The sequence below is a fragment of the Gossypium arboreum genome, chromosome 10 (assembly GCF_025698485.1).
Source record: "Gossypium arboreum isolate Shixiya-1 chromosome 10, ASM2569848v2, whole genome shotgun sequence".
Classification (NCBI taxonomy): domain Eukaryota; kingdom Viridiplantae; phylum Streptophyta; class Magnoliopsida; order Malvales; family Malvaceae; genus Gossypium; species Gossypium arboreum.
Window position 1 is genome coordinate 45,723,948 of NC_069079.1, and position 26,584 is coordinate 45,750,531.

Genomic DNA, 26,584 nt, shown 5'->3' on the forward strand with positions numbered 1-26,584 from the left:
TTCACTTAATATTATTGTTTAATAACCCAAAGAAAAATAATAGAATCTTGATTAGAACTAAACATTGTGAGTTGCATTCTCACGCTTTCTAATATTTTATATGATTGTATTAAAAAGTAATTTTATGGATACAATATTAAATATAGAAGATAAATAACAGTGTTTGAATATGTTTGATCATCATTCAACAATTCAAGTGGGAAGATTAATATAAAGAAAATTGATTAGTTAAGATTTGTATGATTTAATTCAATAATTATTCCATTTCACCTAATTATTAAGATTTTTAAAGTTGTAAACCAAATTAGCTATTAAATTAAGGATTTATCCAAAAGTTGATTTTAATGCTGCTTCTTTATTTCTTCTCAATGGTTACAAATTATAATTCATTAAAATGAAAATTTCCAAAACAACCTTATTTGTTTTAAGATTATTTTGCTTTTAGGAAATATAAAATAAAATGATTGATTTAAATTTACCTGCAATTATATTAATAATATAACTTATTCAATGAAAAATAAAAAAATAGTTTTTAATTTAATATTTGATTCTTAAATACTAAAATAAATTATATAATTAAATTTAAATAAAATCTTAATTTTATTGTAATTTAGATTAAATTGTAATAATCGGATTATGGGAGAGTTTGAAGATGGAGATCTACCAACTCCGCCCCCACCCAATCTGCACCGTCGGATTTCACCATTCTAACCTATTTATAACATCCTTACATCGCCGTATATCCCTCGCCACTTCCCACTCTCTCATCGCTATCTTTTTGTTCCTTTTCCAAGGGAGAGTGTGATCTGTTCTTCTTCGCTTCATTTCTCTAACCCATGGCTCTTTCCGTCGAGAAAACCGCCGCCGGCCGCGAGTACAAGGTCAAGGACATGTCTCAGGCTGACTTCGGTCGTCTCGAGATCGAGTTGGCCGAGGTCGAAATGCCCGGTCTCATGGCTTGCCGAGCCGAGTTCGGCCCTGCCCAACCTTTCAAGGGAGCCAAAATCACCGGTTCTCTTCACATGACCATCCAGACCGCTGTCCTCATCGAAACCCTCACCGCCCTCGGAGCTGAAGTCCGTTGGTGCTCTTGCAATATCTTCTCTACCCAAGACCATGCCGCCGCCGCCATTGCCCGTGACTCGGCAGCCGTGTTCGCCTGGAAAGGTGAGACCCTCCAGGAATACTGGTGGTGTACCGAGAGAGCCCTTGACTGGGGTCCCACCGGTGGACCTGATCTGATCGTGGATGATGGTGGCGATGCTACTCTGTTGATCCATGAAGGAGTTAAAGCCGAGGAGGTTTATGAGAAAACCGGGCAGCTCCCAGATCCGTCTTCCACCGACAATGCCGAGTTTCAGATTGTTTTGACGATAATTAGAGATGGGTTGAAGGCAGATCCCAAGAAGTATACAAGGATGAAGGAGAGATTAGTTGGTGTTTCTGAGGAAACTACAACCGGTGTTAAGAGGCTTTATCAGATGCAGGCCAATGGAACCTTGTTGTTCCCTGCTATTAATGTCAATGACTCTGTCACCAAGAGCAAGGTACATTTTTCCCTACCTTTTTGCTGCTTTACCTTTTGAACTTCTTATATGAAGGATATTGTCTTTTTCCAAGCAGATCTGATAAAAAATGATTTAGAAATAACATAACAATATACATATTTTTTAAAATTTCTTCAGATCTGATATTTGCTTGCTCTGTTTTTACTGTTAGTGGAGTTTAGATTTTAATTGCAATGCTGATTGTCTTTTTGTTCATTAATTGAATTGTGGCTTTTACTGTATTTTGGTCTAATTGTTGTTATGATTTGATCTTTTTGAACAGTTCGATAACTTGTATGGATGCCGTCACTCTCTTCCCGATGGGTTGATGAGAGCTACCGATGTCATGATTGCTGGTAAGGTCGCTGTTGTCTGTGGTTATGGTGATGTCGGCAAGGGTTGTGCTGCTGCCTTGAAGCAAGCCGGTGCTCGCGTCATTGTCACCGAGATTGATCCCATCTGTGCCCTTCAGGCTCTCATGGAAGGACTTCAAGTTTTGACCCTTGAGGATGTTGTCTCCGAGGCTGATATCTTTGTCACCACGACTGGTAACAAGGACATCATCATGGTTAACCACATGAGGAAGATGAAGAACAATGCCATTGTTTGCAACATCGGTCACTTCGACAATGAAATTGACATGCTCGGTCTCGAGAATTATCCTGGTGTCAAGCGCATTACCATCAAGCCTCAAACCGATAGGTGGGTCTTCCCTGAAACCAACACCGGCATCGTTGTGTTGGCTGAAGGACGTCTCATGAACTTGGGTTGTGCTACTGGCCACCCTAGCTTTGTCATGTCATGCTCGTTCACTAACCAGGTGATCGCCCAGCTGGAGCTGTGGAAGGAGAAGGCAACAGGCAAGTACGAGAAGAAGGTGTACGTTTTGCCTAAGCACCTTGATGAGAAGGTGGCTGCTCTTCACCTTGGAAAGCTTGGGGCTAACCTCACCAAGCTCACCAAGGATCAAGCTGACTACATTAGCGTCCCCATTGAGGGTCCTTACAAGCCTCCTCACTACAGGTACTGAGGAGAGAATACGAGAGAGGGAGAGAGAGTGAGAGAGAGAGAGGGAGAGAGTTGGACTAGAAAAAGGAACCATACAACGGGATGGTTTGTTTTTACTAAAATTTATTGATGATTTGTGGTTAGATGGTTAGATTTTGATTTTGGTAGGAGTTTGTGTGTGGGGTGGATGGTAAGTTTTGGTGGAAGAGAAATGAGGTCTCTGCTTGAAGAAGACCAAATGGGGTTTGAATAAGGTGATGGGGATTGTGTGGGAGATGATATTTTGCCATTGGTGCAGTCCAGTTTTGCTGCATCTGGTTTTCAATTAATTAATCAAAAAAAGATGCAACTTTGCTTTCATTTTCACTTTCTATTTCATCAAATATTGACACCCAACTTTATATTTAATTTGCTTTATTATGGCAGAGGAAATTTCATAGAGGAAAAAAGAACGTTGAACTAAACAGTAGGATATTTGTTGACAAAAAGGCAATTGCTGGTTGGGGTAGGTTGTATTCTTTTCTAATTTTCATACTTGGCGTCGATGGTGGCCTTAGAAAATGGAATAAGAAAGGGTAAATTATATGGTCACTTAATTCAGGCAGCATAGGGTGGTTGGCAAGCGTGAAGGAGGCAATTGACTACTGATTTCGGGTGTCCAACTTTGGATAAATAGGCAGGCCTCTCTCTCTTAGGCCATCCTTTTGGATTTGAAAGCTGCACGTTTCACATTTTATTCCATGCCACTCTAATTAGAATCTTAATTTTTCCAACACATCTTTTAGACTATTGATTAAAAACCAAATAGTTATCAACTAAGAAATCACGTCACCTCATTTTTCTAAACCAAGGGAGAATTTCATGTTCAGGTGATTACATAAATAATCAAACTGAGGATGAAAGAAAATTGTTTGCTGACTATGGATCTAATAATAATATTACGTCTGTATTGTCAGTCCAATTTTCACAATGTTTCACAAAAATAGAGGTTTTGAAATGTTCAGTATTTAAGTTTGAATTTTAATATACGCGTTTATTAAAAATGTTCATAGGTTAAGTTTATGTATGTTATTAATATATTTTATTTTTATCTAAATTGATCTAGTCTAAAATATAAATTTAAAATTTTGTCAAAACTTATCTGTATTGTAAATGACTAGCCCATCTCCATTTAGGCTTGTTTCAAAGATATATTAATTTTAATTTAATTTTTATAAATTTTCTTTTATTAAAAGTTTAAATTTAGACAAGTTAACATTTTATTTTTTATGTTTACATAATATTGTATTATATAGATATATATATATATATATATATATATATATAGTTTTAAGCGATATAAATTACATAATATATAAAAATAAAATATGTTAGGCTCGACAATACTAAGAGAGGGTGAATTGGGATTTTAAAAATTTCTTACAAACCATTCTAAAACAAAAGAACAAGGGAGATTAATTAAGACACTTCCATTTATAATTGTTCAGCCTCAATTGCCTACCTCTACTACTTTGGTATACCTTAACCAATGATTTCTCAATTCATCATACTTCAATTGATACTTTTCAAGGAAAATGTATAACCTTTACAATTTGTCTCTTTTTCACATGGTTAAGATAAAACATTCCCTTTGTTTTTGCGACTTAATTAAAACCATGTAGCTTTTACAATGCTAAACTAGAAATTGCTTTAAATCACCTTAAGGTTTGGGTTTAAGTATAAATTTTAAATACAAAGAGAAAGAGCAAACAATTAATAAACCTCTAATAGGTGTGTGTTTGCAAGTTTGAGCTCTAAATAAAAAGAAATGAAATTAATGAAAGATAATACAATAAGCTCCTAAAGAATATGTACAAGGGAAATTAAGAAAATAAAGATTTGAAGTTAGGGTCTGTTTGTTTAGTGTAAAAAATAAAAAAAACGATTTCTAGAAAATGTATTATTTTTGGGGAAAATGATAATTTTAAATGTTTAAAAGAATCATGTAAAATATTTTTTGATAAGTTTTCTGAAATCATTTTACAAAAATTGTTGCCGATGAAATAAATACAATGTTAACGAGAATTTTTCATAACTAATCTAGAGAACAAAGTTTTAATTAAATTAATAAACAACATTGGTTGGAAATTATATTTTATTAATAGTATAAAACTAAAATTTAAGTAATATTTATAAAATTTGTAGCATAAATAGAAAAATAATCAAATGCATAAATTTAACAAACATTCCATAATCATATGATTCATAGTAATATAATCCAACAACAATGTCCACATGTTTAATTAGAACTATATCAAAATTGTCTACAAGCATAAGTTGTTGAATATACTAAATTAGCCAAGATGGTGGAGCAGGCCATGGACCTAGATAAGAAAATCGAACCCTTCCGAGCCTTTGGAAAGAGAGTGGGAACTTCTAGTTCACAACATTTACCTAAGCAAGCTAGAGAGTCTTGAGAACTCTGGAGATCAACCTCAAGGTCTGTCAAATCAGAGGAAGCCCGGGATCGACAACCATCGGTATTAGTGGGCAGTGTTAGAGGACCTACAAGAGATTCAAAAATTCCAAATTTTGAACATTGCTGGAAGAAGCACAAAAGCGAGTGTTGGAAATTGACAAGAGCTTGCTTCCGACGTAGGTCTCAAGAACACTTTGACCAAAATTGTCCGAGGAATGATAATGATCCTCTTGCTACCATTCAGAGATCCGTTCCTGCAGTTAGAGGAAGGGGAAATAGTCGTGGTGGTTCTGTAGCGATGAGTAGTTAGAGAAGAGTTAGTACTGCGGTCCATCAATTTGAAGCTAGAGCCCCAGTGCAAGCCTATGTGGTTTGAACCCGAGAAGAAGGTGATGCTACCAATGTTGTAGCAAATATATTTCTTTTATATTCTGCGCTTATTCTTGCTTTAATTGACCCTGGCTTTACGCATTCCTATATTAACTCTATCTTCATGAAATCGGGAAATTGGATATCTGAGATGTCGAAAGTTGCAATAGTTGTTTCTAGTCCTTTGGGACAAACTATCTTAGTTGATCAAGTATGCAAACGATGCCTATGAGAAATTCAAAATAAAACATTCCCAATTGATTTGTTAATCAAGTTGTTTCATGATTTTGACAAAATTCTAGGAATGAGCTAGTGTGATTTTAGACTACTGTAAAGGAAGTTCCTTATCCAAATTCTTGGAAGTAATATTATTGAAGTCAAGGGCATAAGATCGAGTGATTCTACTCATATCAACTCATCAGTTCAGCTAAAAAGCTTTTGAATCAAGGTTGTGAAGCATATCTAGCTTATGTAATTAAATCGAACTTGAATGAAAGCTAAATGAGTAAGATCTGGACAATATGTAAGTGTTGGAAAAAATCCGGTTCAAAAACTATTTTCTTGCACAACGAAAAATAAAATTTTGAAAACTGAACCGGTTTGTGATATTTTCACCAATAAACTTTTTCCGAAATGCACTTATGTTTTGAGTTAGACGGATCCTTGACACTTTCAACCAAGTGACCTTCTCCGTTATCCTCGTACCACGAACTGCTTCAAGTGTAGACTCGAACAAATTCGAATCAAACATAGAACCATAAATATTTCCTTTACTTTCACTGGGAAAGTAAATCTCTCTCTCAAAACATAAACCTATAGAATTATTATTTTTAGAAAATAAAATTTATTCTTAAAATAAATTTCCACTACTTTCTACCAAAATAGTAATATTGAAAACTTGAGAGACTTTTTGTTTCTCTCTTTTCTTAAGTTTTTGGTGTGTGTAAGCCCTTACCGTAGCTATCTATTTATAGTGAGAGTTAAGAGAATCCTAGTTGAACTAGTAGAAGCTAAATAATATTATTTTAATAGAAAACCCTAGCTCCCTATTATTTAGGGAGAGGGACGACAACCCTAGGTAAAAATACTAGGGTTTGCCATCCCCTTATTTTCACCAAGAGGGGATTGAGCCTTTTCTGTTCTAGGTCTAATTATATGTGCTTCTTGAACTTTTAACCTAGCACTTTATAATTTAATTTAACCCAATACATATTTTTTCTATTTCCCAAACTAAATATTATTTGTTAAATTAAATTAAATAAATTAACTTTCCAATTAAATAAATTTCTCAACCAAATTCTAATTTCGTTAAATTTATGAAAACTTTTCGAGAAAGAATCTATGAGAAAATATATTTAAAATTTCTAGAAAAGAATCTATGAGAAAATATATTTAAAATTTCTACTTTTTAACGGATTTCATAATGACCAATTAATTTGATTTTAATTTTGAATTTCAATTAATTAATTAATTAATTAATAATTTGAAAACTTAAATTAATTCTTAGGTATTTCCATACTTAGTGAGAAACCACATTTATTTCTGAATGTTACTTATTTCTCTAACTTTATCATTTCTATCCATTTATATTCATTTGATTCAATCATGCAATCCATTTTTGATTTCAATGAGCTAACTGAAAGACTGATTGGACATATATAATTAGGGCTTAAATGATTTATAATTAAGCTTGAGCTTTTTGCCTATTAATTATAAACTCATTTAATTACAAAGTCAATCCACTATTGTATTGTGACTGAGCTATCCCTAATGACATACCATTAGGAAAGTTACTTGATCAGTGCTCGTCTAATGACCTTACCATAAGTGTGTTACCCTCATAGAATATCCATAATCTCTTTGGGATAATATTCGTTCTCCCAATATGATCCTATTTTATCTCATAGTAACCATTACATCTTCTTTCATGAAAAGTCAACTACTATCAAATAGTAATTAAGTCATTTATATAATAAAGGCGAACCACTCGTGACTACATTTACTTTTCATCTATCACGTAATGCCAATGAGAGTATATCATTTACCCATGTCTTGTGCTATGAATTCTACTATTGTGAATGATGTTACATACTGTAGAAGTCGTATACCTTACACACCAGTTTTTCGTTTCTTATCTATTCAAACTCAAGCTTTTACTTCCATTAAAGTATACGAGTCCATCATGTTAGATCTAGTGTTCTAATTGTGAAGCATTTTCTTTTATGTGATCTGCCGTAATTTGAAGTGTCCCTAAGCCTTTTCCTAAAAAAAACTCTATAGAGATTAAACTTTTACGATTTAATCCCCAAGCCTTAATTAAACACTTTTTTTTGCTAAATTACTTAACTAAATTTCAATACATTTTTATATTAACTTTGCAAATATTCCTATTTAATATTTACAAGCTCGATTTAAGGAAATGAGGTTCTGAAATCGTATTTTCCAACACAATTGAAAATCAAGTTGTTACAGGTACTTTTACCTAATCCTACTCATCATTTAACTCCAGATCACTTATATAAAAATTGAAAAAAAATCAAATTCCCCCATTTTACCAGCAAACCAGTGTTCAAGGAGATAGTAATCCCACGCCTAAAGGAAGCAAGGTGAGTGTATAGCCCAAATTATGCCCGGCCCAAAACCAAATAAAACAATTACAGAACCCAAACAGCAAGCCCAGTCCACATCAAATGACCCAGATAATAAAAAACCTAAAGCCCACCTAGCCCAACAAACTAAACATTTTCAGCAACCAAAAAAACCCTAGTCACCAAGTTTTCAGCAGCCACTCCCCTTAGCCTTAGCCATCACGCGCGCCACCACCACCATTCGGGGCACCAACCGCCGGCCTTCCATGCGCCTGACACTCATCTGTCACCTGCAAAGAAGATTCGCACGCAAGCAGTAAAAACGAGGAAGAAAAAGGACAAAAAATAGGAGTAAATAATCTTGTAAATGGCTTTAAAAGTCACAATCTCATCTTTGAAAAGGGGTTTTTTTTTGTTTTATTTTTGGATACAAAAAAGAAATCTGAAATACAAAGAAAAAAAGGGTTGCAGAATATTAATCAAAAATTTTCAAAGCAAAGAGGTGACGGTTCTTTTTTTCTTCTTTTCGATTTGACCCAATATTTCACTTTTTTTTTTGCGTGGTTCTTCTTTCTTTTTCATTTTTTGGACTGTTTATAAAAAGAAAAGAAAAGGATAAAAGCGAGTAACTCACCTGAATCGTAGACCGTTGATATATATCGGAGTTTCTTCTCTATTGAAACCAAATCTAATAAAGAGGGTGATACTATCTTTTTGATTCTTTGCTATCATAGAGATTAGATTCTTGATTGCAAGTCTGAACGGAGTTAGAATCTGAATGGACCACCTTCCGTCGGCCACAGTTTGCGGTGGCTACATGGCGGCTTGGATTTGTCTTCTTTGGGTTGAATGGATGAAAGCGGCTAGGGTTAATATCAAAAAGGGGAAGGGTTGATTGATCTGTTAAAGAGGATTTTATATGCTTGAGGATTGGGGGGTATTTTCCTAATTAACCCTCCATTTCCTTTGCATATTTCATTTCAACCCTTTTGTTTTTTTCTTTAATTCGATTTAAATTTCAATCAATTAGCCTTTTATTTTATTTTATTTTAATTCATTGGTTCATTCATTTATTTATTTGTTTGTATATGTTATTCGTTTATATATTTATGTTGATTTTGTACTCAATTGTTAATTGTTCCTCCATTCTTTTATTTCATTACTATCACCTTATTACTTGTCGACTTTTTATAATCATTCATTTATTCATCACTTTTTCATATATTTTATATTATCGTCAACTTTAAATATTTCACATATGTTATTTCTTTTAAATTTTTATACGTATTATTCATTTTAAAATTTTTATATACATCTTTGTATTTTAAGTTATTATGTATATATATGTATTTATTATTTATCTCAATATTCTATCATATTATCTAGTAGTATCGTTTTATATGATAATTATGTTAAATTCTCTTTATTATTTGTTATAAACATTTCTACTATTGTTAATTTTAAAATTTCATATGTTATTTATATTAAACTTTTGTATATATCTTTTATATGTTAATGATTTTAAATTATTTTATTGTTATTTGTTTTGAACTTTCTATATATTACTTATTTTAAATTTTTATCTTAAAATTTTACTTTGTATTATATTTATATATAAATTTTCATTTAAACTCTTTTATACATTTTATTTTATTATATGTAATATATATATATATATATATATATTATTTATATTAAACTATTTTTTATTATCAATGCTATTATTCTTATTTTTGTACTATTATTTTTATTGATAACATTATTATTGTTATATTTAGTATTATTATTGCTTTTATCATAGCTACTACTACTATTATTATAGTTTTTTCTTTTTGCTCTCACATTTACGTATTTCTTTTTATATATAATACATTGATTCCATTTCAGCATTTTATTATTTATTTGTTTATACCTTTATATAATTTCAAACTTTGAATTCTTTGTTACTTTGTATCATTATTTTGTTTCATACAATACTTATTTATATTTTTACTATTATTGTTATTTTATCATTTTATTTAAATTACAAATTTGTGTGCATATTTTACATAATACTTATTTGCATTATTTTTATTATCATCGTTATTATTATTATTATTATTTTAAAAAATATAAAAAATAAATTCACTTGATGCTTCTTTATTCATATGTTTATTTGCTTATCCTCAATTTAAAATTAAGTTTTCACTAGAATTTTCTTTGTTATTTCATGTATCATTGTATTTGTTTTTATTTTGTTTTATTCTCATCTTACTATATATCTATTCATTTATTCATATATGTCTCTATATACCGCAAGTTTATGTTATTCATTAATATTAGTGTATTTATATCATCTTCGTTATTATTTTATTACGTACATCGATCTTGCAATTTGTTTTCTCATTTTACCATAAAATTATAATTACATTAATTTTTTTACCCGACACATAAAATTGTGCTTTCTAAAGTAAAGCAATATTCGTATTTGGAAATTCGAAATCGTGCTCTAACTTCTGGGTTTCGATTTTTCTCGTTTAACCTAAATAACAGCATATTCTTTTAAATCATAATACGAGTTTTAAATAAAATACTTACTCTCTGAGATTTGAGGTGTTGTGTCCTAACTCACTGGATATAATATCTTATTACCTCGAGATAAGATTTTTTTGCAAATAAGGCAATATTTCGTGTTTTGAAATTTCGAGAAATCGTGCCCTACGTGTTGGGTTTCGATTTATCATTTGACCAAATAAACGGATATCCTTTTTAAAATTTCAATGCATGAGTTTTGAAAATCATGAGATGATTTTGGGTATCGATGGTTGGAAATGTCGTGTCCTACGTGTTGGATGTGATATTTTACTCATTCGAAATAAGAGAATCTTAATATCCACTTCAAGTTATTTAAACATTCATAAAAAGGGATCGTATTTCAAAATTTATTTTAAATCTTTTTTAATTTTCGATATTAAGACATTAATTAATCAATTAGGTACCAATTTTGGGCGTTACGAGGGTGCTAATCCTTCCTCGTACGTAATCGACTCCCGAACCCGTTGTCTCAAATTTTGTAGACTAAAATGTCGTTTTAATAAATTAAAATGTTTTATTAAAATAAGGGTGACCCGATCACACCCAATAAAGATCGGTGGCGGCTCCCGTTTTAATTTTCACTTTCAAAACCAAAGTCAATTCCCAGTTTTTTTTCAAAAAAATGGTTTCGACAGTGAGGATAGAAGAAGCCAACCTGCCAACAAGCTCTTTCGAGTTCTAGAGCTAGAGTAAGGTATGTATGCGTAGGTAGTAATTCCCCTTTTTCTAGAGCAAGAGTTGGGAAAATCACTCATGATAGCTCCAGATCACTTATATAAAAATTGAAAAAAAATCAAATCAACACTTAACAACATATATAAGTGGAATGTTTAATGGAAGGGCCATTTCCACTTTTTTCTTAACGTACAATTGCTAATTAAGATAAAACGAAATCCACCTTCTAACATGGGACCTCTATCATACTTCAACCAATTCTTATAATCAAGTATAAATCATGAAGCTAAGAAGCCTTGATTGAAAGCTAGTTTTATTTTTCTATTATCAAATATGTAAATTAAGTTTCAATAAAATTTTTTTATGTAATATCCCACTATTTTAGATTTTAAAATTTAACCGCTACCATTTTTCCCTATCCTCTTTTTACAATATTATTTATAGCATTCTAATTTAAATTCCTTTTAAAAGATTTTTCTTTTCTTTTTTCTCAATAATAAATAAATTAAGAAAAATGATAAATAATAAAAATGTGAAATACCGATGAAAAACTGAAATAACAAATTTTTTAATTTCTGATTGCTTTTCAAAATGTTTTTAGAGTTATAAGTAATGCCAAATATACAACGGACTAGTTTTTCATTGCTTTTAAAAAGTGTTGTGAAAAAAAATATTTATGAAAAGTGCTTTTGAAAAGTTTAGTTTAATAATATAGTTAACCCTCTTTATTACAACCTTATTTGTTTATCCATATTTTGCTTGTTAGAGGGAGATGACTATTATAAACCTATAACCACATGTTCTTATAGAGAGATACTTGTTGTAAACTTACTATTGAATTTATATTATAAATTTCCATTAAATAAAGAAAGTGAGAATTATGTTCAAAAGCAGAGAGAGAGGGGAATTAAATCAACAAATTTAAAAGACGATAAACAGTGCATACATTATTGCTTTTATATATTTTTATTTTACATTTTTCACATGATTAATTATAAAAGTTCATAAATCTAACAAGTTCAATTAATCAATATGATTTATCAAATTAAATTATTTAATTTATCATGAGTTATGAAATTCAAATAATCAAATTATAAGTTTATGGTATTTCAAATTCATGTAGAATGTTTAATTGGGGACTTAATAGTTCAGTGAATTGATATTTTAATTCCACTAATTGAATATTATTTTAATTTAATAAAATATTATTAATAGATTTTTCACATGAAATTTAATCATTTTATCGAAATAATATTTTAATTAAGATCACTTTCATTTAATAAATGACAATTAATATGCTTACTTATTTGAAATATTTGACAATATGCAGCTATAGAAAACTAATTTAATAAAGAATGTACTTTATAACTATGGACGTTGCTATTATAAATGAAAAGTTGTTATAGAAGGTTTAAATAAAATATAACAAAATGGTTCTAGTAGAAACTTGGCTATTATAATGAAATGCTGCTATAACTAGTAGTTGTTATTGTAACGCCCCAAAAATTGGGCCTAGAAGAGTTGGGCTTTGAGTGCAGGATTCGGATAGAAGAAAACCCGAATATTGAGAAGTTTTAAATATTACTAGTGTTTAAAAATATATATATTGATAAAATATTTATGTTATTACTAATATTTTAATTTTTATGAAAATCATTATCATTATAATTATTAGATACAAATATATTTATAAAATTATTGTTGTTAATTTAGTGTTTAAATTAACATATTATTAGAAAATTTTACTGTATCTATTTTTATTGATTTATGGAAATTATAATTATTATTAGGAAAATATATATATATTATCGTATTTGAAATTTTCATTATTATGGTTATTATTATTATTTTTAAATAAATTACAATGTAATTAAAGTGTGGGAAAAATTTGAACCAAGACTTTAGCAAAAATTATTATTTTTGCTCCTTTAGGGGATCTGGGCATTAAGGTTTATTAATAAGTTGGGCTAAAACTGGACATAAGGAGGAATCTGGCCTAGTGGTTAGGCGTGTTAAGCAGTAGGTAGTGAGCAGGGGTTCGATTCCCTGCGTGCGCAAATGTGAGTTTTTATTTTAGATATGCAGATCGTGGCTGGAACAAGGGTTAAAAGGAGTTGCGGGTATAATTTAACATAAAGAGGGCCTGTGGCGCAATGGCAGCAGCGTGCTGGACATATGGAGAGGGCGCAGGTTCGATTCCATACGCGAGCGAATCTTGTTTTATTTTTAAAGTGGGCCAGAACTGAAGCAGGTAAGGTTTATAATTTATTGTGACCGTAGAGAGAAGCATGGTGCAGTGGCCAGCAGCATCGGCGAAGGCACAAGGGCAGATGAAGGTCTGGGGTTCGAGCCTCACCTCGCGCATGGAAGGCTTGGATTTTTGCTGCTCACGTGGAGGAGAGTCAGAGTTTGACCGAAACTCTTCCCAGGCAGCAGGCTGAAGCGGTCAAACGGTGGGTAAAGGCTGCTAGGAGGTTGGATAAATTTCAAATGCCTAATTCATGGAGCAAAGCAAGGGAATTTGAAATTAGAAGGAATTTTTATTAAGCATTAAGTACCGTATTTTATTCTTTTAATTTTGGCTTTTATGAATTATTCCCTTTTTGTTCATCTTTCCTTCATTGATAATAACCGAACCTATCTTCTTTTACTCTTCTTTTCTTTCTTTTCTTTTATCTCATCTCTTCCTTCTTTAATTTCCTTCAAAGTTTGAATCATCTTGTCATCTCCTCTTTTCTATTTTTCTATTTTCTCTTTTCATTATACTAAAATCAAACATCCATATTTTAGTGATTCGGAGTTAATATTTAGATCTATTTTCTCGACGTTTAAGTTGGATTCACAACGGATATGGGATAGGAAGGTATTTGGAACGTCTTCAACGAGTAGATCTCTTGGTAAGTATTGAACCTTCTTTCCATTTGTATCTTGTGGTTTAAGAAAAGTGAAAACCCTCCGTCGACTAAGGCTAAAAGGGTTTTTGGTGTTATTTGGTCTGTTGGTGCTAGTGAGGATTAAAGGCTACCGATCGAGGAGTGTGAAAAGCTTGGATCATCGGAGTGACTAAATCTAGTCATCAACTTCGACAAAGGTAAGGTGCCTAAGGCCATTATGGATGGTGGTAGAATGTGTAAGTGTTAATATTGGAAAGTTCTTGATTTGGTTCAATTATTGCGGTGATCTATTTAACAATTGATTATAGGAGAAATCGCATAGGAGATCTCGTCAAGGAATATCGCAAATCGGTGTGTAACGAACCCTTTCATAGCTTAAAGCGATAAAATGCCGAAAGTCAAATACCAAATTCGGCATTTCGAGGACTTGTGAGCAAGCTTAACGCTCACTAGTTAGTTAGAATCGATGAGACGGTGATCGAGAACGATGGAAACAGTAAGAATGTGATTTTGGCATTCTTGGTAAGTTGGGCCTCGAGGGTCAAAGTGGGGCCCATTGGGCTTTCGGCCCATTTGGGTAAAATTGGTAGAAAACGGAAATATGTTATATGGCATGATAAGACTGTTAAAATCGTTATGGAATATAGGCTAAATGGGCCTAGATGACGAAATTAGCTAAGTAGGGCCCATTAGGGGTTTTAGGCCCAATAACTCGATTTCGCTAAAAATGGGCCAGAATCACTGTTTGCACCCATGAATTGTTAGTAATCGTTAATGAACATGGAAACCCTAATTTTTGGTAAAATTACGAAAATGACCGTTTTGCCCCTAGGTAAAAATGACCATTATACCCCTAGGGTTTATGTATGATTTTAATACATGGGATTTTGATAAATATGGTATGTATGATATGCACATGAAATGTATGCTATGCACATGATATGTATGATATGCACATGAGGTAATCATAAATGCATTGGGTTGGGTTTTATATGGATGGAGGAAGTGAAAAAGGGCTTATGCCCCGATTATCAAAAGGGCTTATGCCCTGATTATCAAAAGGGCTTATGCCCCATTATAAAAGGGCTTATGCCCCGCTTATTGAAAGGGCTTTGGCCCCGATTATTAAAAGAGGCTAGGCCTCCAAGTTATATGATAAAGCACTATGCCGCCAAAGGAGAGTTTGGCGGGGTGGGTCGAGTTAATCCCACATGGTGTGTTGGTTGGTACGGTGGAGAGTAGCGGATGGTGGGTTGAGTAGTCTCCCAAATGGGTTGCATTCTTTCATTGAAATTATATGTGACATTGAAATGGGCCTAAGGGCCATACTGCTTTCTGATAAAGGCTTGACCCAAGAATATGAAATATGAAAAGGCTTGACCCAAGATATGAAATATGAAATATGAAAAGGGCTACTGACCCGATGCATGATTGAGATTGGATTTGGGCTTAGACCCAACAGTCCGTTATTGTTTTGGGCTCGAAAGGGGCTTGTTGCACACTGAGTTTCCAAACTCACCCCTTTCCTTAACCTTGCGGTGAGCCTTGATGTGGGGACTTGGGCGGAGGGATTCAGTGGCCACGGTGATCGTCTTGGGCTTTAAATAAAGTGTTGGTTTCCATTTAATTTCCTTTAACTATTATTTATTTTTGGGTTGTAATAAGGCCAATTTTAACTTTTCTTTTATTTCTTTTCGAATTATTTTAATTTTAATAACTTTAAAAATTGGTTAATAATTATTCAAATGGGCTAGACTTAGGACGTGTTTTCAAAATGATACTTGTTTTCAAAATATCTCAACACCACGATTAATCGATTTATCAAAGACGCCCACTCAAACAAATTTAAACTCGATATAACAAAGTGTGGCTATGGTTGTGGGCATGTCTAGGATTGGATCCAATTAAAGAGCTTGGTACTTAGCGACCTTCATGGCTCACCTCCTCCGCCTCGGATACCTACACGGTGCTTAGCTTCCATACACTTTGTTAACTCAAAGAAAACATATGGCTTTTAAAAACTCTAAAACGAAACTCAAATTTTTAAATTCGATGTGGCACGTCAAATTTGGCCATAACGTCTGGGCCGGGTTTGGGGTGTTACAGTTATAGATAGGACTGATTGTATCTAATATTGTTATCAAAAAATATTTTGAAAAATAAAACGTCTATTTTAGACATTATATTGTAAAGTAAAAGTATGCATTTAACTAAAATTTAAATTAATTAATATTATGATATATTAGTAAGAATATTAAAATAATTTATTATATCTCATTATTAATATTTTTTATATGAAATATAAAAATTAAAACATTTGTAACCAATTGATATTAATTATTTGTAAAACTTAATTTAAATATATAATCTATAGTTTAGTTATTATAAAAGTATAACTATGACAAATTTAAATATATAAGGTTATATATTTAAAATGAATTTAAATAGAAAAATAATTGTATATCTAATATAAATATTACATAAAATATATTGGAATATAAATAAAAATTAAGAATGTTATTTGACTCAATTTTTTTTTAAATTAGAAAACATTTTTCAAAAAGCAATTTTACATCAATTACACCACGCATACTATGCCACTATCATTATTTTTCTTAATTAGTTCAATATTAAAAAGAAAAATTTCAAATTTAATTTTGAGAAAATAGAAGCTTAAATATATAAGAGGTCCTTGTACTATTTTAAAATTTAAAATTTAGTCTTTATACTTTAATTTTAAAATATTGAATCTCTTTAATTTTTTTTCTTAAAATCGTACTCTCTCCGTCCAATTTTTTATTAATTTGTTTCCTACTCTCTAAAAATACATGAAAAATAAAAAAATTAAAAGATAAAAATATAATTTTTAAACTAAAAATTTTAAAAAGTCGATAAAGAAAATCTTCAATTTTTAATTTTTTTATACTTTTGCAAATAATTTGTGATATTATTAAAAAACAATAAATAAATTTAAAAGAGATGAACAAATTCTAAGTGAAAACTAAAAAAAAAAAAGGTAAAAAGAAATTTCAAAGTTTCACATTTTGAACTTTACCCACTTGAATCTTCGACTCTTCTGAAAAGAGGTTGCCACAAGATTGGTACGTGAAAGTAAAAAAGTTATTTTACTTTTTTTTTTATAATTGTTAGGCCAATATATTTAATGGTAAAATTGGATGGAGGGACTAAGATTTTTAAATTAAAAATACATAAATATAATATCTAAAAATTAAAATATTAAAATTAAATTGTAAATTTTAAAAGAGTATAAAGATTTTTGGCATATTTAAACTAAAATAAAATAAAAATGGGAGCAAAATTTGTAATATTAATGGTATAATATTTATATAATTTCACAAATTGGATAGGTGTTTTGTTGATATATAATATAATAGCAGTGGGCATTGATTTTCATGTATTACTGGTCAAATGGTGTATTGAATTATTGTTTTTTTTTTCGGAAACAGAACTAGTCTGTTCCAAATAACTCATTGGAACTATGAAGTACAAAGCAAAGACTAAGACTATTGCAATTCACATGCTAAATTGAGAATTTATAGTTTATTTTATCAATGTGAATATACAAAAAAAGTTAGTCAATCTTCTAAAAAACTATCATTGTGTTTGAATTAATGACTTGCACCAATACTTTTCACATACCATGCCACCATCACGACTGAGCTGTGAACATTTGCATGATACACCAACTAAAATAGAGTACGAAAACATTTGCATCATATACAAATCAACACTGTTAGATGAAGGCTGCTTTAATGACAGAATAGTATGTAATCTAAACTTCTTGTCTATAAATTTGGTGCATATCAAATTCTGATTCTCCACACAATCTATCCTTTCTTTTTTGTCTAAACACCAAACATGGAGAACCTTGGTATCCTAATTGCACTGTTTTTCCTCTTCTCCTCCTCCACTTCCCTTCACCCATCTTCTCATACTAATAATCTCCAAAACCATTGCCTCCATGACCAGAGGTCTGCTCTCCTACAATTGCAGCATCATCTCTACTATGCCCCAAACTTCACTTTCTCTTCCAAACTTGACCTCTGGGATCCCAACACCCATTGTTGCTCTTGGAAAGGAGTTACATGTGATGCTCTTGGTCATGTCATTGGGATTGATCTCAGTTACCAAAACCTTTCAGGCAGCTTTCACTCCATTTTCAATCTCCATCATCTCCAACGCCTTAATCTTGCTGGAAACAATTTTAATACCACTTTGTTTCAGTATGGGTTTGGAAAACTCCCAAATTTAACTCATCTCAACCTCTCGGCCTCATGTTTTCATATCCAAATTCCGGTGGGGATTTCATACTTAACAAGGTTAGTCTCTCTTAACCTATCTTATCAAGATGATTGCTATCGGAGAAATGATCAAAGTTTTGCTTCATTTGACCCTACTTTGAAACTAGAGAAACCAAACTTCAAGACATTCATAAAGAACATGAGGTCTCTCAGAGAGTTGTATTTGGATGGAGTGAATATTTCAAGTCAAAGTAGTAAATGGTGTGAAACCACATCGTTGTCACTTCCCAAGCTGACTGTTTTAAGCATGTCAGGCTGTGGTTTGACCGGTCCATTTTGTTCATCACTCTTAAACCTTCGTTATCTTTCTAAACTTAACCTTGATTCTAACCCAATCTCTTATTTGCCTCCCAAGTTCTCGAAAATTTCCTCTCCATTGGTTTCTCTTGGTTTAGTAGATTGCAATTTGAGTGGGCATTTTCCAGCAGAATTTTTCTCATTGCCCAAAATGCAAAGAATTGATATTTCAGACAACTCTCGTCTCATGGGCCAATTGCCAGAATTTCCAATTAACAACACTTTAGAGGTGTTGTCATTGCAATATACTAATTTTTCTGAATCCATTCCAGCATCAATTGCAAATCTCAGTAACCTTGTGGAATTGGATCTAAGTGATAACAATTTCAATGGTTCAATCCCTCCATTTCATAGATCTGGAGTTCCAAATCTTGCATCTCTTGATTTGTCATGGAACCACCTTTCTGGATCAATACCTTCTTCCTTATTTACTCTTTCAACATTGCAAACCCTCTCTCTTGGATACAACAGCTTTAGTGATTGCCAATTAAAGCTTGACATGTTTCTCCAACTCAGCAACTTAACGCGTCTCGACCTATCCAACATCAGCTTGTTAATTGGAAGCCACAACAAAAGCCGTACTTTACCCCAATTAGAGTCTCTATACCTAAGGTCATGCAACCTTACTGAATTTCCTGAATTCATCAAAAGCCAAAACAAGTTGACTGACCTAGATCTTTCTAACAACCGAATCCACGGTCTTGTTCTAAATTGGTTGTGGAAGAGCACACTTGAAATATTAGACCTTTCTTCCAATGCGATTGACATTCCGAATCAGTTTCCTTTTGATGATGCAAATTCCTCCTTTCCAATGCTGATTTCGTTGCGTTTGAGATCCTGTAATATAAGTACGTTTCCAGCATTTCTAAAGAGTCAAGAGAGCTTAGAAGAACTTGACCTTTCAAATAACCAAATAAGCGGGGCCGTACCAAATTGGGTGTGGAAGAAAAGTTTGCAATATTTGGATCTTTCCAACAATTCTCTAACATCTTTGGACCAATTTTCATCCAATCAAGACTCTTTACAAATACCTATTTGTAATTTGAGTCAACTTCAGACTTTTGATGCTTCCTTCAACAAATTGAGTGGCTCAATCCCAAGTTGCTTAGGCAATATCAGTAGTCTTGAGTATTTAGATCTACAGCAAAATAATTTCAGTGGTAGCATACCAGATTTTGGAGGAGCAACCCAACTGTCCACTCTTCAACTCAATGACAATAAATTGGAAGGGAAGTTGCCGAGGTCATTAGCCAATTGCACAATGCTCTATGTTTTAAACCTCGAAAACAATACTCTGCACGACACATTCCCTTTGTGGTTGGGAAAATTGCCTGGCCTGACGGTTCTTATACTGCAAGCAAATAGGTTTTATGGTCCAATTAAACATTTGGAAAATAATTTTCCAGTATTGGATGTATTAGACATTGCTTCTAATAACTTTTCTGGTCATTTATCAATTAAATTCTTTCATGCCACTCATCAGCTAAGGTCACTCAAAATCGGTGGGAACAAATTAGAAGGGAAGTTGCCAAGGTCATTAGCCAATTGCCAAAAGCTTGAAGTTTTGGATGTTAGGAAAAATATGATTCATGACACTTTTCCTAACTGGTTAGTGAAATTGCCTTCTTTGATGGTTCTTATACTAAGATCCAACAAATTTTATGGTTCAATTCATTTTTCCGGAGATGGAAATGTTTTCCCAATGTTACATATACTGGATCTTGCTTCCAATAACTTTTCGGGTGAGGTATCTGTTGAATTTTTTCAATCTTTGAGGGCAATGATGGTGATTGACGGCAACAAATCTAAGCCAAGTTATGTTGGAGATAATTCTTATTATCAAGATTCAGTGACAATTGTGAATAAAGGGTTTGAAATTAATTACCAGAAAATCTTAACCCTGCTTACTTGTCTTGACCTCTCCAATAATAACTTCCATGGGAGAATATTAGAAGAAATACAAGACCTCAAGTCACTCCATGTGCTAAACTTGTCCTACAACAGCTTCTTTGACTCCATTCCTTCAGCATTAGGAAGCTTAACAGAGCTTGAGTCATTGGATCTCTCCTGCAACAAACTCTTCGGGAAGATTCCTCCACAGCTTACAAGCCTTACTTTTCTTGCAGCGCTGAATCTCTCTTACAACCAACTTGAGGGAAGCATACCACAAAGCAACCAATTTGGCACATTTTTAAATGATTCCTACATAGGAAACCCAAGATTGTGTGGGGTTCCTTTGACAAAGAAATGCAATGAAGTTGGTTCGCAAATGCTGCCACCAAAGGAGGGTGAAGATTCGTGGATAGATGGTTTATCTGTTTGGAAAGTCGTGTTGATGGGGTATGGATGTGGATTGGTGATTGGATTTTCTATTGGATATACAGTGCTGAATGAGTTTGGAAACAAATGGATTGCTAATTTTATTCGGAAATGGAAAAGATCTAGGTGACTCCATCAAAACAGAAGTTCCAATGTTATTTGGTAAGCATTCTAGAATACTTAATAATTATAATATTTTAGTTATTGGTTTGATATGTTGATAATAGAAATTATAAATTGTAGATATCTATGTAAAATCTCTTATTTCCACTATCACTTAATTACAATATAGTCAGGGACCAAACTAGATGGCATCTTGGTGATTCGATGAATGAGTTGTATTTGAGGTAAACATGAGTTATGAGTTTGAATGTTTTAAATGACTATCCCATTAAATGAACTTTTTTACATAAAGTTTTAGGGATAAGGAAGCTAATTTCATCAGTACAGTATGGTGTAGTCGTAGACAACGGAAGTCCTTGTTCATAAAGGAAGCTATAATGTCTATGTCTTTGTCATCGAGAGCTAGGTACAATTTTCCCAACTTTATTTCTGCTTTACCTTACAACACTTTACTTGATGGATCTGGTGTATTTTTCTTACAGATTAGATGAAAATGATTTAGAAATGACAATTTTTTTTGGGTAAATTGATGCAAATTGGGTGTTTGCTTGCTCTGGTTTCGCTGTTATTGTGTTGTAAGTTTGGTTAAACTTATTCTTAGATCTTGATTTTAAGAAATAATGCAAGAATTTGTTTTTTTATTGAAAAGCAAAGTAGTCAGCTTTTATTAGTTTGCATTATGACTGGCATGTCGACTGTGTGACTGTCACCTTCAATATTTTGATACGTTTTTTTTTCATGTATTTGAAGGGTTGTATTCATATGGGTTTTCTGATCTAATTGTGGTTTTTACTGTAATTTCTGTATTCCGATCTAATTGTTGCAGTGATTTGATCTTTTTGAACAGTTCAATAACTTGCATGGATGCCATCATTCTTTTCCTGATGGTTCGATGAGAGCTACTGATGTCACGATTGCTGGCAAGGATGCTGTTCTTCTGTGGTTATGGTGATGTTCGCAAGGGTTGCGCTGATGCGTTGCAGCAAGCTCATGCTCGCATCATCGTCAATGAGATCAGTTCTATTTGTGCCCTTACAGCTCTAATGGAAGGAGTCTTGAAGATGAAGGACATGATCACGGTTATTCACATAAGGAAGATGAAGGACAATGCCATTTTTTTGCAACATCAATCACTTTTATAAGGAAATCGCTATGCATGGTCTCGAGAACTAATCCTGGTGTCAAGTGTATTACCGTCAAGTGTATCTTCCCTGAAACAAACACCGACATCACTGTGTTGGCAGAGGGACATCTGATGAACTTCTTAGCTTTGTTATGTCGTGGTGGTTAAGGAACCAGGTGATGGCCCAACTCAAGCTGTGAAAGGAGTGAGTAGCATAAGAAGAGAGTGATGAAGATATGAGTCCAAACATAAGAATGATATTGTTTGTATGTTAATATTCTTTTTCAGTCCATTTAAGACTGCATTTTTTGTTCTTTCTAAAAGGAGTTGATGAAATGAGTCCATTTAAAGGAAAGCATTGTATGGTATGGGAGTTGGACAACACAAGTTGGAACTATTCTTACTTTTACTTTTACTTCCCCTACAAACCAACGTATTGTTGCTTCTAAAAATTTACCCTATAACAACATCTGCACTCAATTAAAATTAAAACCAACCAACTACAATAGAATGTATAATAATACCTCATATTTTTAATTAAAAATTTTCTACTTATTATATTAAAAAATCAAAATATCCTTTTAAGTTTTTATTGAAAAAGTGCACTCGATTCAACCTTCAATGATTAAAAAAAAAAAATCAATTAGAACCTTCTACTAACATAAACAACCATTCATCAATTTAACCATTAAAAGATACTAATGTGATTAATAAAAGTAATGAAAAGCTAACACATGACCTACCACGTGAAAGTAAGCTAACATAATATGCCACATCAACATAAATTTAAAAAATAAAAAAAAATCATAATTTTCTTTTAAAATGCACGTCAATAATGAATCTTGACAAATAGGTGTCCAAGTTTATCTGTATCTTTATTTATTCAAATTCATTCCGAATGTGGTTAGTAAAAATTATTAAAATATTATCTAAAAATCACAAAATATTTTAAATAATTATAAAATTTATTAAAAATTCCAAAAATATAAATTATTAAAAATAATAAAATGAAATTATAAAAATTATTTACAAATTATTAAAAATATAAAAGTCATAAAATTTTTAAAATATATATTATAAAATTATAAAAATTCAAGTAATTGGTTATTCATCATAATGTCTCAAGACAAAACATTTGAAGCGATCTTCATTTTAATTTTTCAAATTAAATTATGGGTACAGGGAGAAGAATACAACAATGACTCCAAAGGCATATTTGTAGTGATCAATGCAACTCATGCCATCGCTTTGCTCTCTTATGACTTCTTCAATATTAGATTTGTCCTGAGACTCTATTTGTCTTGGGACTCTATCTAGTTTAAGAGAAATTTTACAAATAAAATTGATAAAATAATAAATATATGTTATGATATATATATAAAGGGTTAGTATTTGGTACACTGGCATCAATATATCTTTTTTTATTCCACAAGCAACATTAAAAATTGTCATGCATGTTATAGAAAATTAATAAAATAATAATAATAAGTAAAAAGTTGATGAAAAATACGAGAGAATTTTTTCGTCTCTTGTTTTCATTTATAAAAGAGTTATATATAAGCTATTGACATTTCATGCAACATAAATGAATGAAGCTTATTTAATTGCTTCATTAACATGTACATTAAGCATTTTAATTACGAATGAGGAGTTTTAACTCGTTACTTTCATAAATGTTTAAAGGTTATAGACATCCATTTAATATATTTACAACAATGTCTTTTTTTAATATTTATTTTCTTACTTGTCAACTCCTTGATCTTACTTGTGGAGTCTAAAACTCCATTAATAGTGTACAAAATATTTTTCTCATATAGAAAATTTTCATTATTTTTATGTATTATTTTGACTTTGCATTTTATGGATTTTAGAATTTTTATATAAATTTTTTTAATGATTTTATAATTTAATTTTTAATAATATCTATATCTATATATTTATTTTTATTGATTTTTATAAAACTTTAAATATATTTTATGATTTCTAAATAATATTTTATGATTTTCAAATAATTCATATTTGAATTGACTCTGGCCAAATAATAGTATTTTCAGATGAACTTAAATGTTCATTTGTCCACATTCATTCTTGGCATACAGTTTTTTTTTTTAAGAACTTTTTATTAATTTTTTAAGATGGTTAACTTTTAGAAAAAAAATTCAAATGACATATTACGTGTTAGTTGCTCATTACTTCTATTAGTGATGTTAGCGTCCGTTAACGGTTAAGTTAGTCAATAATAATTTCCATAAACGAAAGGCCCCAATACTTGAATTGATTGTAAATTTAAGCTTAATTAATTTTTCGTTTTTTTACTAATGGTATTTTTATCCATTAGCTTTATTTTAATTGTATAAAAATTGCACTAATTGGAAAACAGGTAGAAATGATGTTTTTTCAATGTTACAATATGCATGATAAACTATACTTACTATGGAGTTATGTCTCGTATTTTTCAATTTTTATTTTTCTAGTTAAAATTTGTTTTAGCTTCATATTTAAATTCAGATTATTGTAGGTTATTTTAATATTATTTGACCTATAAATTTAGTTTATAAATAGGTCCTTTTTCCACCTTAGAAAGACAACTAATTACACATTTAGGTATATGCTTTTACAAACTTTTACAAACTTTCAGAGAATTTTGTGTTTATATTTTGAGAATTCTTATTTCGGGTTTCGAGATTTAGTTTTATCTCCATCTTTGTACTATTTGTTTTTGCCGTTACAATGAAATTATCTTTACTCGTGATATTTAATTTTCTTCAGAAGGGTTTTTCCACGTAAAATATTTGTGTTTGATCTTTTCAATTTCTTCATTATTTTACTTGTTTGTTTCTTAATCGGGTTTATCCCCCAACAAACTGGTACCAAAGCTAGTTTGATTTTCTCTTTCAACCCTTCAGAGATGGCAACAACAAGTTTTGATATTGATAAGTTCGATGACATCACAAATTTCAATTTGCGGCAAGTTCGAATGATGACAATTCTAATTTAGAGAAATCTTGAGAATGTCATTACAGAGAAGGAAGCTTGCAGACATGGATAAACTAGAATGGGATAGGTTAGATAAAAAAAGCTTTATCCATGATTTAATCATGTTTAACAAATAATGTGTTGCAAGAGGTTTTGATGGAGAAAACAACATTTACTTTATGGAAAAGGTTAGAAACCCTCTACGTGACAAAGTCTCTGACTAACTGATTGATGTTGAAACAATGTTTATACACATTCCGCATGGACAAAAGTGAGCACCTTAGAGGTCACATTAGTCAATTTATTACTCTTTTGAATGATTTAAAAAATGTTGAGATTTAGATTGACAATGCAAATCAGGCTTTGCTATTATTGTTTTCTTTATCCTCTTCATACAAGTCTTTCAGGGAGACCTTGATTTATGATAGAGATAATCTTTCATTCGAGGATGTGAAAGGCTATCTATTGAGTAAAAACAAACTCGACAATGAGTTTGGTTCGGATAGCAAGTCAGATAAGTAAGTCTCAATTTTGGTAGCATCAAGGAAACAATACAAGAGATGTCGCCATTGTAAGAAGTTAGGTCACGTCAAGGTAGATTATTACGAATTGTGAAATAAAAGGGCTACTGATAGCAACAATGAAGATTTAGCTAGAGCTAATTTGGCCAATGACAAGGGTGATGATTTCTTGTTGGTATCAACAAGTGAAAGCTCCAAGGTTACATCCAAGTGAATCCTGGATTTGGGATGTTTTTTTCCACACGTGTCCCAACAGGGATTGGTTCTCGATATATAGCTCAGTTAAAGGTGGAGTTGTATGCATGAGGAATGGTTCATCTACTAAAGTAATCAATATTAGTACTGTTTAAATCAGGATGTACGATGGGATAATTAAGACATTGTTAGATATCAGACATGTGTCTGACTTAAAGAAAAATCTCATCTCCTTGGGAATTTTGGACTCAAAGTGTTATAGAATTAACATCGAGTCAAGCAACATTAAGGTATCCTATGGGGCTCTCGTTTAGATGAAAGGTAAATAGGTTGACAGTCTTTATGTTTTGGAAAGATCAACGATGACAGGTGAAACATGACATCTCTCATCTATTAAGGAGTTGAAGTCGACTAGTTTGAAGCGGAGACGACTTGATCATAGGGGGAAAAAGGTATGACCGTTTCGTACAAGAGAGGTTCTCTTTTGTATGCAGGTTTTGAAATGATAGCGCACTATGTTCATGGAAACTAGACCCGGGTCAATTTAGATTTGGTAGTGCATAAGTCGAAGACTAGAAGACTTCCAGCTTTTAAG

General features: G+C 31.8%; 2 protein-coding genes and 1 long non-coding RNA gene across 3 annotated transcripts; 2 read left to right on the plus strand and 1 right to left on the minus strand.

The window, feature by feature from the left end:
- Positions 1–602: 602 nt before the first annotated feature.
- On the plus strand, positions 603–2,921 carry LOC108489186 (adenosylhomocysteinase). Its single transcript, XM_017793526.2, has 2 exons — positions 603–1,547; positions 1,831–2,921. Exons 1-2 carry the CDS (start codon positions 837–839, stop codon positions 2,575–2,577), a joined length of 1,458 nt encoding a protein of 485 aa, XP_017649015.1. The 5' UTR covers positions 603–836; the 3' UTR covers positions 2,578–2,921.
- Positions 2,922–7,896: 4,975 nt separating this feature from the next.
- On the minus strand, positions 7,897–8,856 carry LOC128282610 (uncharacterized). The gene is made up of 2 exons (XR_008272940.1): positions 8,605–8,856; positions 7,897–8,260 (listed from the first exon to the last, which is right to left on the minus strand). It is a non-coding gene; the product is annotated as an uncharacterized LOC128282610 (long non-coding RNA).
- A 9,136-nt stretch (positions 8,857–17,992) lies between these two features.
- Positions 17,993–22,652, plus strand: LOC108488935 (receptor-like protein 34). The gene is given in 7 exon segments (XM_053020263.1): positions 17,993–21,177; positions 21,473–21,641; positions 22,022–22,111; positions 22,113–22,289; positions 22,291–22,341; positions 22,343–22,436; positions 22,439–22,652. Coding segments are annotated over 7 exon segments (3,825 nt in total). The 3' UTR covers positions 22,498–22,652.
- The last annotated feature ends 3,932 nt before the right edge of the window (positions 22,653–26,584 follow it).